Source organism: Centruroides sculpturatus, unplaced genomic scaffold, assembly GCF_000671375.1.
Source record: "Centruroides sculpturatus isolate CEXI.00-Female unplaced genomic scaffold, Cexi_2.0 scaffold316, whole genome shotgun sequence".
NCBI lineage: Eukaryota > Metazoa > Arthropoda > Arachnida > Scorpiones > Buthidae > Centruroides > Centruroides sculpturatus.
The window spans coordinates 680,294-695,537 of NW_019384641.1; the positions used below are offsets into that span (position 1 = coordinate 680,294).

The 15,244-nt window shown below is 28.1% G+C and overlaps 1 protein-coding gene across 3 annotated transcripts in view; it reads left to right on the plus strand.

Moving 5' to 3' along the window:
- The window catches only part of LOC111626012 (glycosylphosphatidylinositol anchor attachment 1 protein-like), a 51,611-nt gene extending 41,808 nt beyond the window's left edge, over window positions 1-9,803 (plus strand). For all 3 annotated transcript variants that reach the window (XM_023369287.1, XM_023369285.1, XM_023369286.1), the window contains 5 exons: window positions 3,461-3,614; window positions 3,816-3,914; window positions 3,995-4,194; window positions 4,287-4,439; window positions 9,437-9,803. In XM_023369287.1, coding sequence (XP_023225055.1) covers window positions 3,461-3,614; window positions 3,816-3,914; window positions 3,995-4,194; window positions 4,287-4,439; window positions 9,437-9,698 — 868 coding nt within the window. In that variant the 3' untranslated portion in view covers window positions 9,699-9,803. The remainder of the gene's footprint in view (window positions 1-3,460; window positions 3,615-3,815; window positions 3,915-3,994; window positions 4,195-4,286; window positions 4,440-9,436) is intronic.
- Window positions 9,804-15,244: the final 5,441 nt, after the last annotated feature.

Genomic DNA, 15,244 nt, shown 5'->3' on the forward strand with positions numbered 1-15,244 from the left:
TCTGTAAATATTTTAATATAACCGCATTTAACCTTAGTAGCAAGTTCGCCTCTTGTAGAGTTCAGATTTGTTGATTCAATAAATGCTTTGTTATTTAGTTAAATCTGTCTCCTGTCACTTAAGGACGCCTGCCGACTTACCGACGCACTCCCTACTCGATTTGCCCTCCTAGCCATCCAACAGACCCCAAGATCGGGTTTTACCAGCCTGTTGCTGATTAAGTGGTCAGTAGGAGATTAACCCCTGACCCACGGCTTATCTCACAGTAATAAGCCAGAGTATCCACCAATTAGAGAAACTGTGATGGAATTAAGCTATGCGAGATACGCAAACTGATATTCTTATTTGGTGAAGTAAAGAATGGAAAGAGATATGACTCAGAAGCAAAAAGTAGAGGAAGAACGGCAAAAGCTTATGGAAGAGAAAAAAGAAGAGGTACAGAAAATAAAGTTTATCAATATACTGTTTTAAGAAAATTGAATGAAGCAAAAAATCAGAGGCAGAGAAGAGACAAATGAAAAACTTTTCGGTGAAGCTAATAAAGTAAATAGTTTTAGAAAAAATGATTTGAAAGTAGCCAAAGTTTGCCAAGCAATGCTACAAGGTATTAAAGTACAAGAGGAGGAGGAGGAGGAAAAAGCCAAAAGTAAACAAACAGTCCAACTATAGAAAGGATTGACAAGAAAGGAAATTTCATAATATTTTTTTCACTTTTTCTTGAAGAAATTTGTTTGGTTTGCCTTTGATCTGCATTCAGTTGGATTTAAGAATGAAAAACAAATTTACTTTGTTTAGTTCATTCTTATTTTCACTTATATTCTTCAAATGTTGTTTACACTGTCTTGTAAAGTTATGTTCAAATAATAATCAGTAGGAGGATTGTAAGGAATGAGGGAACACAAAATAATAAAATAAATTAAAATATTATTTCATAAAAATAAGAAACCATATCTCAGTTGTTTTCTTTTTCATGCACATCTCTACATTAGGATGGTAATTTGTAAAGTTCTATATTTATAATGTACAGTAGACCCTTATAAAACAGGTTCATATAATACGGATTTGTATATAACGGCGAAAAAATTGCGACTGTATTCGTATACACACGCTAAAAGAAACTTGTAAAATATGGTAAAACATCATCGCTGATGCATGTCATGACAGGATTGGTTGAATCTAGACCAATAGCGGATATTGCACAAACCATTAAGTTTAAACAAGCAGCGAATCTACCAAAAACCATTTATTATTTAATGGCCATAAAAATTATTTATATTAATGATGTCTCCAAAGTTCAGCAAATTTTTCACAGAAAAATAATTTATCAGGAAGCACGCGAGCACTGTTCAATGTGCCACTCCACAACGAAAACAAGCTTAGGCAATGGCATCGTCAAACGGTGTGCACTTGGTAAGTAATCCTACAATTTTTTATTTATAGCATAGTTTATATGGATTATTCCCAAAAAATTATACGTGTTTTGGAAATGTTGAGTCAAATTAGTCTAGAATTGATTAATTTTATGGAAGAAAACCTTTCAAACAGCTGTAGTCCATAAACTGCACATGTGTCGGGCATGATTGGCTCATGTATTTAAGGACTCGTACAACACAAAATTCATAAAAGACGGAACGTATCTACTGTGTTATAGGGGGGTCTACTTTACTATTCTTTTTGAAGGTCTTTATATGTTAATGTTTTCAGTCATTTATAATTAAACATATACTGCATTTAAAAGTATCAATGTGAAATTAGTGGTAATATTCAGTCTAGAATAGGTGAGGCCAAGTTGATTGAAACAGAACATTGTACAGTACATGTTCTATGCATTAAATAGCTACATAACAGTTGAACAGTTGTGGAACAATGCTTACAATTGTCTGAAAAATCATGTAATTTGAATAATTTGTTTACATTATGATGTCAAACAATTATCAAAGTAATCTTTATATCATAGATGTACAAGCTTAAGTTGTAGATATGATGATAGTCAATTGCTATGTAGCTGTTGACTACTCTGGATGTACCTATTGTTTACTATATGGTTACTTTTTGTTTTCTTTAAAGAATTTAGTTAGTTTTTCAGTTATTTTCAGGCTTACCTGTCACTTGCAGTCCTGAAGTCAGACTATTTTTAAAGTATTTGGAACACTAGATAGAAGAATAACAAAAGCTTTTTGCAATTCCCTCTGAACAAACAAAACAAAACACACAAGGTAGACAGATCAGTTACAGATTACAGAACGTGGAAAAAATTACAATGCACTCAATTCCAAAATTTTGGAAGTACTGTATTCTCTTACTAAGCATTGAAAGGTCTTTTAAAGCTATTATAAAATTATTTTTCTGGAACTTCAGAATGTGTGGGAAGAAGTACTGTATCAAGTGATACAGTGGATTAGATCACTAGTATGTACAGCAGATTTGAGTTTGCTAGTATCAATATCCACTTCATCATCCCATTCATGTCTTGATTTCTGAAACTATTCTCCAAAAATACCATAAATCCTCCTTCTGTCCTCAGATATTCATTGTGGCTGTTATATCTGTTCATATGGTCAAACATTATTTGAACATCTACAAAGAAAAAAGGTGTAAAAGTGTAATGGTATTTTCACTTGATGATGTGATTATCATTTCTGATGATTTTTTAAGACTTTTCCTGGAAGCATATCATCTTCAATACTTGTATATTCCTTGATCAAGTGTTGGAAAAAGTGTGGAACAGTACAGGCATATAGTACCACCTGAGTATATATGAAAAAGAAAAACACATAAGAAAACTCATAATAAAAATTAATTGCTTAAGTAGTAGTCTACTTTGAATTTTCAACCAATTTTTGGTTTCAAAGTATTCCTTAGATCCAACCTATGAAACAGAGGAGCAAAGTGATAACTTTGGAATTCCATTTTCTCTTGTTCAACACCTATAGTCAATAATGTTGATTTGTAGCTGGAAGTAAAGATGGAGGCATAAATCTGTTGTACAGAATATATTGAAGATCACTTCTCCAGATATCAAAGCAGTTTTGGATCATTACATTTAACATTCTGGAGTAAATACTTCTTATAATTTCCCTGTAACTATTATGCATATGGAGGATCAACAGATAAAAAATTTGTTCTGAATTGCAATATAGTTAAGATGCTATGCAGTATGATCAGATCCAGAATCCCTACTCTGTTGTAGTGGTCTATGGTAGCTCAACCATGGCATTCCTTTATCAAAATTTTTTCTGATTAGAAACTAACTCTTGTAGCATTTCAATAAAAATTATTTGTATATATATTTTTATATTTATAAAATTAAAGGTCTACTAGTAATTAATTGTTTAATTCTTATCCTCATATTTTAACATATTTAAATAATCTTTAAATATGAAATTAATCAATAATAAACTAATATTAATAAACAATAATGTTTACATGAATTTTTATAATATTAATTGTACATTTTCAGAGTATTAGAAGGTATATTTCGGAGTTTAAATAACCTACTTGAAAGATTTCATCAATCATTTTTCTTTTATATACTTCCTTCAACTCGTCGTTATATATCAATTGGCCTATACATGCCCCCATTTGGTCTTATAGCAGCTCCTGTTTTGCTTAAAGTATCCTTTTTATTATTATTATGAAATGCATTTTATGAGAGAAAAACTATATAAACATTTCATTCTTATTCAATTTTCTCACCGAAATTTTCTTAAGTATTTAATTTCCAATTTTTTTCATATTACTATTATATTACTAAAGTGTAATGTTTTCATAGCTGGTAATAATAACTTTAATTAAAAATTCATTAACAATTTCATGCTCTATCTTTGTATCTGTCATTGGGAGAATCAGATGATGACAATAAAACATCAGATATATGTAAAACTTCAAAATCGCATGCTGTTCCACTTATTAAGGTACCATTGTTGTTTTATCCTCTAGAATATTAAATTATGTAGTAAAGGCAAAAAAGTTAAAATATTTGTGTTTATTTCAGGAAGGACCTAGTTTATGGTTAGCTTTGCATATTGTTGGCATTTCTCATATATTTGGGTGCCTATTATACATAGCTCCAAATCTTTTAGATTTTGTTGGTAAAAAGTTGTTCTTATCTACCGAAGATGCATTTTATTATGGAACAATTACTGTATTAGTTTACCCTCTCAGTTTTACACTGTATGGGCGAAGACTAATGGGGTAAGTTACTATAAAATTGCATAAACTGAGTGTATTATGTAATGTTGTTGTTTGGAATTTAATAATTTAATTATTAATACATTACATTATAGGTTAACTCATGATCTGCGGATTTATCGGTGCGTTGCACTCCTTGAACTAGGTGCCTTTCTTTACACACTTTCCCTCATTAATATATCTATGGCAACAGCTCTTTCAATTATTTATGTTCCTGTTGCAGTAACTGCTGGAGGAGCTAAAAGCAGGTAAAATTTTATTTTATATATAAGTACAGCAAGTCTTCACTTAACATTGTTTTATTTTGTATTTATAAATGATTACAAATATTGTTATTGAATTTTCTTTATAAACAGTAAAATTGATTGTATGTGATAGACTAAAATGTTAGAGGTTGCAAACACAATACAATAAGAATAATAATAACAATATTTCAACAATTTGGTTAATATAATTTGCATTCACTATAACCTTTTTCCAAGTAATGTGAACCATATCCATAGTATTAATTAACATGCAATATGGCATTTAATATCAAACAAACATGCCATTTTAAATTTATACAGCACTGTTGGAATTGCCAATTGTTTTTGAATTGCACGATAGTAGACAGTGCTTTTTACAATTTCTCCTTTGCAGCCCAATAAAAAATATATGCTTGCAGTTTGAAAAAATTTTAGACCTATAAATTTCCACTTTTGCTGTCCTTCCTTAATCTCAGGAATGGAGTTAGTTACATAGTTGTGAGGTAGCAGAAATTCCTATATTCGAACTAGACTTTAATATTAATATTGTTCGAGTTACATAACAATTGTTGTTCATAGCTACCTGAGAAAGTCTCCCGTTACATTTTCTCAAAGGCAACATGGTTTCTTGTGATCTTTTAACCTCTGGACAGCCGATATCGTCCATGAATATTGCCAGAGATGGCTGAAAAAAAGTCAGTCGTCGTCTGTCCCTCCATCAAAGGAAACCAGCACCAATTACTCCAGGAATATCATCGACCAGTGTCCATTTTGGATAACTTGTGCCATCATTGTGCTAGTGGATATTATAGTGGAACTAATTACCATTGGAACTATTATCCAACAACGAGCTCCATTGGGAGATCTCCCTTTATCACCAGGTATTTATGCAACTTGCGCTCGTTATGTGAACTCTCTCTCTCCGCAACCAAACTTTAGAACCTCTGTATCTTATCCAATTTATTTTTAATTAAATCCTTGTTAAGTGTTAATTGTAGTTTGAGTCACTTCCTATGTTGTCTCTTGATCGGCTGACATTACGAATCCATCTGTCCACTTACGGGACTGCTCGCACGACAATGTGACATAGTAATTGCCATCTCGGCTTCCGTGTTCCGATAAACACGGTGGTGTCAATCTTGACAGGGCACTAAAGAGGTGCTGACCTGAAAGGTCACATAAAAGTCAAGGCCAGATATAGAAAGCTTAGGGGAAAAAGAGCCCTGATCAACTCTATATGAACTTCTGATGCAAACTGGAGGTCATGTTATTTCAGATCAAAAATTTTTCCTTGAAAGGAATTAGATAGCAATGCTGGTCATCTAACAGAGAGTATGATGTACAGGGGCATGACACTACTAATTTGAGGTGGAGAGCATATATTTTAAATTAAATAAATTAAAAATATGATTAAAAATTGCAAACCATTATTGTGATGTCACAATAAATAATTGCTTGTTACTCATATTTACTCATCTCTAGTGATGAGGATTTGTCCTTTCTCCTAATACCAACTATACCTTCACAATTGCCATTGTCCACTGGTTTCCAAAATTGGATGAATAAATATCTTATTTGTTTCATTAATTTTTCATATTAGAAGTTTGTTAATAACTCTTGTTTATATCAATTAGCCTATAATTGGTTTCATTATGTCTTTTCACTTAAATTAATAAACACTATTGGTTTATTAAGTTATTGCAATATTATAAACAAAGTGTGAACATTTTTGCCTGTTTTGAACAGGCATCATTAGGCAATGAACTGTTGAGAAAATGCATGTGTTGGGGGGAAGGGTGTATGACATAAGTTGGGAGGAGAGAGTTTAGATTTCTTAGAAAAACTTCCAGGCCGTGGGGAAGGAGACAATGTTGTGATAAGTTTATAAAAATTATAAAATAATCTATTGCCAAATTTACACTAAAGGTATTTGATTATTTTCTGTATGTTGATATCCATTTAAATATGCTAAATTAAGTTACATTAAATGCAAATGCACCCCATACCATATCTCCCTCCAAGTTGAAAACTAGAATAATCTTTAGTTTTTATCATGATATTAGAAAGAAGCTAAGTTATTTGGGTTTCCATGACATAACAGTGTCAAGCAGGACAAAAGTACTTGAGATGTTAAAAAGAAGTTTGGAATATATTTTTCTTAGAAATTTTGAGAAGCTGCAAATCAATCTGACAAATCTTAAATGAATAAGATGCAAAATATCCAAGGACAGTTACAAAAGATTAAAAATAAATCCAAATATTTTGCTGTCATTTTGAGGTAACATTGACTTTTGATGTTCATGTAAATGGTGATGGTTAAAAATTCTTTTTGTACAATAACTTTTGAAACTCCAAATGCATTTCATTTGAAAATCTTCACAATTGCTGCATTCATCTGCAAATATGTAAAAATTAAAATTGAGAGGATAGTTTTTTTTCAGTTGTAAATTATTATTTTTTTTTTGCCATTGTTAGTGAAAATTACTGACTTTCAATTTCAGAGAACAAAAGTATCTTTGATATATCTGTTATAATGGTTAAATTTTAAATAGTTCTGGTTACTTAATTAAAATGCCTCTATGTCCTTTTTTTTCATATTAATATGTAAATTTTCAACTAAAAATTCATATCTTCTATTATCAGGACTTATTATACTGGCTTTATAGATAATATTACAAAGATTAACAGAAAACAATTTTTATTTTATTCCATATACCTGGACACATACATAATTTTGTGTTTCGGACATATTTGTCCCTCCTCAGCAGGTATTTTTGTATATTCTATAAACAATAAAACAAAAATTTAAAATTTACATTTAAAATTTCCCAACAAAATAAAATTCTTACAATTTTCCGGTTTTCCTTTATTTTTTTTTTTTTTGCTCAATTGGATATTCAAATTTTACCAACAAAATCAGAATTACTATGATTTTAAACCTGTATTAAACCAAATTATATTAACATTATCACAATTTTTTTTACATTTGTTTACTATTATTACAACTTACATTTGTTCTTGTTCCATTTGATCACACCTCGTCTCCATTTCTTTTGATCGTTCTTTTTATCTTTTAGACACACCCCTTTTTCTATGAATCTTAGCCATGATTGGTGCATTTCTCTACCAGTATTGCTGTTTATTCTATTATTTTGTCTGATTATATAAATATGTTCATAAAGTTGTCTTTTGTAATTATTCTTTTCTTTTTTTTTTATTTTTACTGAATTCAATACTATTTCACAACCTGTATTATTACAATGCTCCGTGACTACTGAATTTGCATAATTTCTCTTGATTGCTCAGATGTGTTCATTTATTCTTATTTTTAGTTTCCTTTTCGTTTCTCCTATATATATTTTTTCTGGTTTACAACTACAATTAAATGAATATACAACTCCTTTTTCTTCTAATATATCGTAATTTCCTTCATTTCTATAACATAAATGGTTTTTTGTTGTATTTACTTTTTCCGGTATTAGATTGATTCTACTATTTAATATTTTCTTAATTCTTTCAAATATCTTAGGGATATATCTTATATTAACAAAACTTTTCTCAGATAAAGAGAAAGTTTTGTTAATATAAGATATATCCCTAAGATATTTGAAAGAATTAAGAAAATATTAAATAGTAGAATCAATCTAATACCGGAAAAAGTAAATACAACAAAAAACCATTTATGTTATAGAAATGAAGGAAATTACGATATATTAGAAGAAAAAGGAGTTGTATATTCATTTAATTGTAGTTGTAAACCAGAAAAAATATATATAAGAACGATAGAAAGAAATGGAGACGAGGTGTGATCAAATGGAACAAGAACAAATGTAAGTTGTAATAATAGTAAACAAATGTAAAAAAAATTGTGATAGTGTTAATATAATTTGGTTTAATACAGGTTTAAAATCATAGTAATTCTGATTTTGTTGGTAAAATTTGAATATCCAATTGAGCAAAAAAAAAAAATAAAGGAAAACCGGAAAATTGTAAAAATTTTATTAAATAATTTTGTCGGGAAATTTTAAATGTAAATTTTAAATTTTTGTTTTATTGTTTATAGAATATACAAAAATACCTGCTGAGGAGGGACAAATATGTCCGAAACACAAAATTATGTATGTGTCCAGGTATATGGAATAAAATAAAAATTGTTTTCTGTTAATCTTTGTAATATTATCTGTAAAGCCAGTATAATAAGTCCTGATAATAGAAGATACGAATTTATAGTCGAAAATTGACATATTAATAGTTCTGGTTACTTTTTATAAACTGTCATTTTATCTAAACTTTTGGAACATTAATAAGTAAATGTAATTAATTATTAAATAATGTTAAAAAATGCTATTAGTTGTTTTGTATTTTTTTTTAGCTGAAATTGCATGTTTAAATAAACATTTTGAAATCTGAGAGAGAAAATATAGTCTGTCTCAAAAGTTGAGGTAATTTTACATACATAGATACATGTATAACATGAAACTAGTATTTATATAAGTAAAAAATATTTAATTCTTCTTTTAAGACAATTTTTCAAATACAGATTACAGTATTTGCTGGACATTTATAATTTTTTTAAAATTATCTAAAATTGTATTGCATTCTTTTCTGATCATCTTTTTAATTTAAAAATTAATACGGTTATAAAACATTTTTTTTACAAAAGAATGATATTTCTCTTAATGTATTAAATATTCCATATGCTTTTTAATAACTTAAAATATACTAATAATGAAGACTTCATAAAAATATTATTAAAAATTTATTATTAAAAATCATTTTCAGATTTCATTTATATTTAAAATATCTTATATACAAACACACAAGTTTTGAGCTTTAAGTAGCATTTTAAAGTGTCAAATGACTTGGTCATTCTATTAATGTATTATATTCATTTATTTCTTTTTCAAAAGAATATAAAATAAATCAATTTATAATCATGCATTAAAGAAATAAGATTATCTGTTTTTGACTAAAGTTAAATGATTGTTTTTATTTATCAGATTTCTGTCTTGGCCACATGCTGTTTTGCTACTACTGCTGCATCCATTCATACTGATTTATTTGTGCTTGATAGCAAATTCAATATATATTGATTCTACTGCTCCCATAAGTGAACACTTGTCTCGGGCATTGAAGGGACACAAAAAAGTTCTGCTGTTTACTATTGAAGATTGGTATTTATATAGCAATTGGAATTACGCAATGGCATCAATATTTTTTCTACCAGCTTGGTTGATGTTATGGTTATTACCTAGTGTGTAAATAAAAATTGTAAGATATTTTAAAAACTTTTAGATATAATATTTTATTTATAAATAAATTGTTAATAATTCAATTACATTATGAATTTAAACAGTACTGTATCACTAAAAAATATAAAGTAATTTATTCCAGAAATATAATAAAATTGATTAAAATAAATTTTAATTGTTGTTATAAAAATAATAAAAAAAACTATAAATTCAAATTTAAAACACTTTGTTTGAACTACAATATGTGAATTTTTTAATATATAAGTAATTCAAGGATTAATGTTAATATAGTTGTATGTTTATTATTCAATTATTTTACATGAATATACTTTTATGTATTTACATGTAAAATCTCTTTTTGTAATCATTTCCAAAATACTACAATAACATTTTATGTTGATGTGTAAGTATATATTATTTTTATTATTGTAACTAGATGAATTTTAGAGGAAAAATAATTCATTTTCATGAATTTTTTTGTTCTGTTCTTTATACAATATGTATTTTTTATTTTATGAAAATTTGATAAAAGTTTGTTTTTATATTCTCTTTTTATTTGATTTGGAGAGTCAGTTAATCAATCTCAGGAATATCAAATGATTTTTGACCATTTTTTATTGTATTCAAATGCAATTAAATATTAACGATATATAAATATAATTTTTGAACCATATTTTTTATTTGAATTATAAAAAAAGTAGTTTATTTCTTATTTAAATATATTAATTAAATACTTAAGTTTGGATTTGTGATTAATTTAAAATGGAATAAATATTTCATAAAAAATACAGATAGAATGTAATAATTCAATCTAAATTAAACATAAAATGGATAAATAATTAAATTTGGAAAATGTAGAAATCAAAAGTGCTATACATATAATAATTCATATATATGATACTATATATTATTTTAATACCACTAATTTTATTTAAGGTATAATGTTTTCTAGCTTAATAAAATGCTAATACGTTAGCTTAGAATTATTGTATTTTTTTATAGTAAGAAGAAAATACAGGCAAAACATACTACCGTATTTTCCGTATGTTGAATATCTGTTGTAATGATTTGCAAAAATAAAATGTGTGCTGATATCCAAGAATTAAGATTTTTTTAATAAAATATCATTAGATATAACTTTTAAATTTTCTGATTTATTTGTGCTGTAACTTTTAAATGTTGTTTACAAATATTAAAAATGAGAACATACTATTCTTTACATTTAAATTTTCCAATAGTTAAGATATAATTTACTCAAAATTAATATGTAGAACAAACATAAAAATTGTTATATTATGTATCTTTTACCTTAATCATTAATCAAATAATCAAAAGGAAAATCAAGTTTATGACCCAGCATATAAATTTAAAGCAAGGTTTTTACTTCAAACAAGCAAAAAACAAATAATAAAACTAATAGCTAGTAAGATATTTTAATAAAACTTACAAAATATTAAATTTTATACTATTTCATTATTTTTTGATATATTGATCTTTGACAAATTTCTATGTCTCCATCGCAATGATGGAATTTATCAAAGTTTTTCTAGGGAAAAAAATTGGTATTTTAATAATATTGATCTATAACATTGTTTTTTACAGAATAAGTTTCACGAAAATATAAAATAAAGAATTTTTTTTTTTCTTGAAAATATTTCTATTTCTTTATCATTTTATTTTTCCAAGAATTTATGAAAAGGTTTGAGTTAAATTTTGTAACTTGTATTAAAACTTTAAAGTAATCATTTTATTTATTGGATTAATTTATCCATATTATAAAAGAATAATACAACATAATTTCATGCATAAAATTATTAATTTACTAATATATTGTATTTTAAAATTTTTAATTAAAATATATTATTTAATACTTTTAGTTGCTGTAAAAATTAAGTATAAGAGTACATAAAAAAAAACAAAAATGTTTTATAGCATTTCCAGATGTTTACTTTGTGTAAGGTTAAATCAAATATTGTGTAGTTGGTAACTAAAATCATTTATAAAATTAAACAGTCTTTTTATTTGTATTACAAATTTAATCTTAATAAAAACAATTATTAATTATTAATTTCAGTTAGTTAATAAAAAATGAAATTATAGTTATTTTATTAGTTAATGAATTCATTTAAGAACTTTTAGTACTGTGTATGTTTTCAACAAGTTTAAAAATTCATTAAATAATGAAGTTTTTAAATTATAATTATATTAAAAATTTATTATTTATTATTTAGGTATTGGTAAATTTTAATAATGTTAATTATCAATTGCTTTAATATAATTTTATAATATTTGGGAAAATAGTTTAACAATTGCAAAACTAAAATGCTCATCAGTGGTCCAGTGGATAAAACCACTGAACACGGATAATTGGTCGTGTGTTGGAGCTTGATCATGTGAAATTTTTTGGGTTTTCTTCGCGTTAACATCATCTAAATAGGGTCCAGTTTCCCATAAAAGACTTTCCGCTTGGGCAGATCACCCATGTTTCATGTTGAGGTGTAGACATAAAACCAAATCAAGATTACCAGATGCAAAATTATGAATGGAGGATAAATTCTGAAAATTGAGGATATTGTGGGTGTGTTCAAACAATGCTTGAACTGAAAGAATAAAATAAAGAAATCAATCTTTTATTACAAAAATTTTAATATTTTCCAGTTACTTAATTTTGATCATAATTCTTAAAAGGTTTGTAAAAGGACATTTTTTAAAGTCAAATCATAAGCTATTGATTAACATAATATTTTAATGTTTTTTTTTATTAAAAAGAATAATTTATAGTTCAGGATTTAAAACGTATATATATATCTTTGTAACAGAACTTTTGTATATGAACAATGATTTTGAATTAAAATCACATTTCTGGATGAATCAAATTCTTTTTAAAGATTGAAATGTCAATATCGAATGTTTAATCAATGATGAGTTGAGACGAAGAGGATTATTGAATGATTTAGTTTAGGATTTAAATGACAAAAATGTCAAAGTATTAGTTAAATATTGAAAATAAAATGGACAGTATTGAAGAATACTTGTCGCTTGAACTTACTTATATGTATGTAATATATATGTATGTATGTATGTAATTTGAAACAAACTGTTTAACAAGTTCACACATTTAATGAACTATAGATCTGTAAATGAATAAACGAATACTGAAAAATAATAAAATTTTTTAGCAAAATGTAAAAAAATAAAATAAAAATAAAATTCGATTAACAAAAGACAACAGTCATACACAAAGTGTTTATCTGGCAGAAGAAGAGGGAAGCGAGGAAAGGGGTGAGGAGAAAGGAAAGATATCTCTGAGCAGTGTAGGTAAGATTAGCACTCCCTTTTATATGTTGCCATGCAGTTTTTAGGTTGCAAAGCCGTGGGTCTAAAAGAAAACCTGAATTGTAGCATACACCAATAAGTAGTGCAAGTATATAAAAGCTAGACAGATTAAAGTATAATGCTTAAAATTAAAGGCTTCAAACTAATACTAAAACAATACAGAAACTAAGCTAGTAAGCCCCATAAGAAGCAGAATAACCTATCTGTAACAACTAGAAAAAAAACAGTGAATATACTAGTAACTTAAATTTAACTTATACCTAAGTTAATTTTAAAATGTTAGAAATTAATCAAACTATAGTAAGTTAAGTGGAACGAATCGTCATGTCTTGTTCTGTATGATAAAGAAATTGTGCTATGCAGAAAATACATTGATTTTACGTGAATCAGCAGCTAAGTACCATATGACGAGTAAGGAAATGATTCACTTATCAGACTAGTAGGCGAGAGAATTGATGAACCTCATATCGAAGGGCGTAATGCCAGGACGACAGATTATCGACAAATAGCTGTGATAACAATGATGTTGATTCTCATCTGGAGAACTGTTAGGCAAGTCTTGTCTTCCTATAGGGAGACATTACACTACTATCGCTTACGTATTTGCTATATGATTAGAGTAGACGAAGTGATATCTATCGACGGGTGATTTCAGATTTGAATAATTTAGGATAAGGAATAATAACGTTTCGTTTTAGCCTAATTATGAATTCTTGTTTTCCGGCCATCCCCGAAAAATTCCTGCTATCCGTCGATAACTTCTAGAGATTCAACTATTTCTGTCGAATGATATCCATTTGTTACATTAATTTTGTAATAAGTTTAATCAGTCGTTTCTGTAGTTTTTCAGATTAACTTCAGTAAAATATTGATTATACATCAAAATGCGTATCATTTTGCTGCAAACGTTAATCTACATCGTTTAATATCATAATCTTATACCGCAGTTATCGTTAGAAAATAACCATAGAAGTATCAGCATAAGTTATCAAATTTATCAAACCAAATGCATACGGGAGTTGCACTAACATCTTGAATTGGTGAAAATTGCCACACAGATCTAGCTACAAAAGAAATAAACAGCCGAATCTCGTATAAATATTCAACAAACAATTCTGAGTCTATTTCGAAATGTCTAACACTATCTCATATTGCGGTAACTTCATAACACATCAAGTATTAATTTCTGATTTAAAATTTGAAGAGGAGGACCATAACATGTTAATCTACACGTCCATGAAATTTTGGAAACTCAGCGCCCATAGAATTTTAGGTCACAAGACTACTATCACCTTTTAAGAAGCATTTAAAAAGGTGAGAGTAGCAAATTTCGCTAACCATACAATCGGCTATATTTACTGAGAAGTCGAATACCGTGTAAAATTCATAGTACAGTTGAATTCGCTTAAAATATTACACTCGGAATCACTGCATCTTGCTCTCTTATTCCAAGTAATAAGATCACCATGGGATTGGTTTATGGTATTCGATTCTCTTCACTTTTTCTTGTCTTGGGAGCTTTATGTATCTTACAACACACTCGAAACGTTAAAATTCATCATGTAATCTTACAGTACTTGCACATTTGTTTCCATCTTTATGTCATGTTTTATTCTATTGAATAATCAGTAAATAATGTCGGCCGGATGGCCGAGCAGTTCAGATGGCACCCTACCGCTCTGAATAGCCGGAATCGTATCTGGACGGGTCGAAAAAACCCCAGGAATTTTTCGTGGATGGCCCGTCTGGATACGTCAAATTCCGACCCTGACCATCTGGTCGCCACATGAATGAACTTAGTTTTTTAAAGAATTTTTTAAAAAATTTGTAAATATCATTCACATTGCTTTCACTTCTTAGAAATGTAGTAGGAGGCCTAGTTGAAAAGATGTGAGCGTCTTTGCTCAAAAATTTCTGAATGTTCTCAGATGAGGTATAAAAAAAAAGAGTAACATGAAGTAAGATGATGTGACCTGATCGGTAATCGCTTCTTGCCTTGTCCTCTCGAGATGAGGAGGTATTAGGGACAGTCAAATGAAAACGAGACAGATGGGAAAAAAGTAACTGTATTATTTCAAAAGTAATTGCCATTCATCCCACTGTGAGACAAGACGGTCAATGCCTTCATAGAAAAATGTTTGCGGTTGCCTACGGAACCATGATTGTACCCAGGCGTGCACCTTTTCGTCCGAAGCAAATTGACGGCCTCGAATGTCTTTC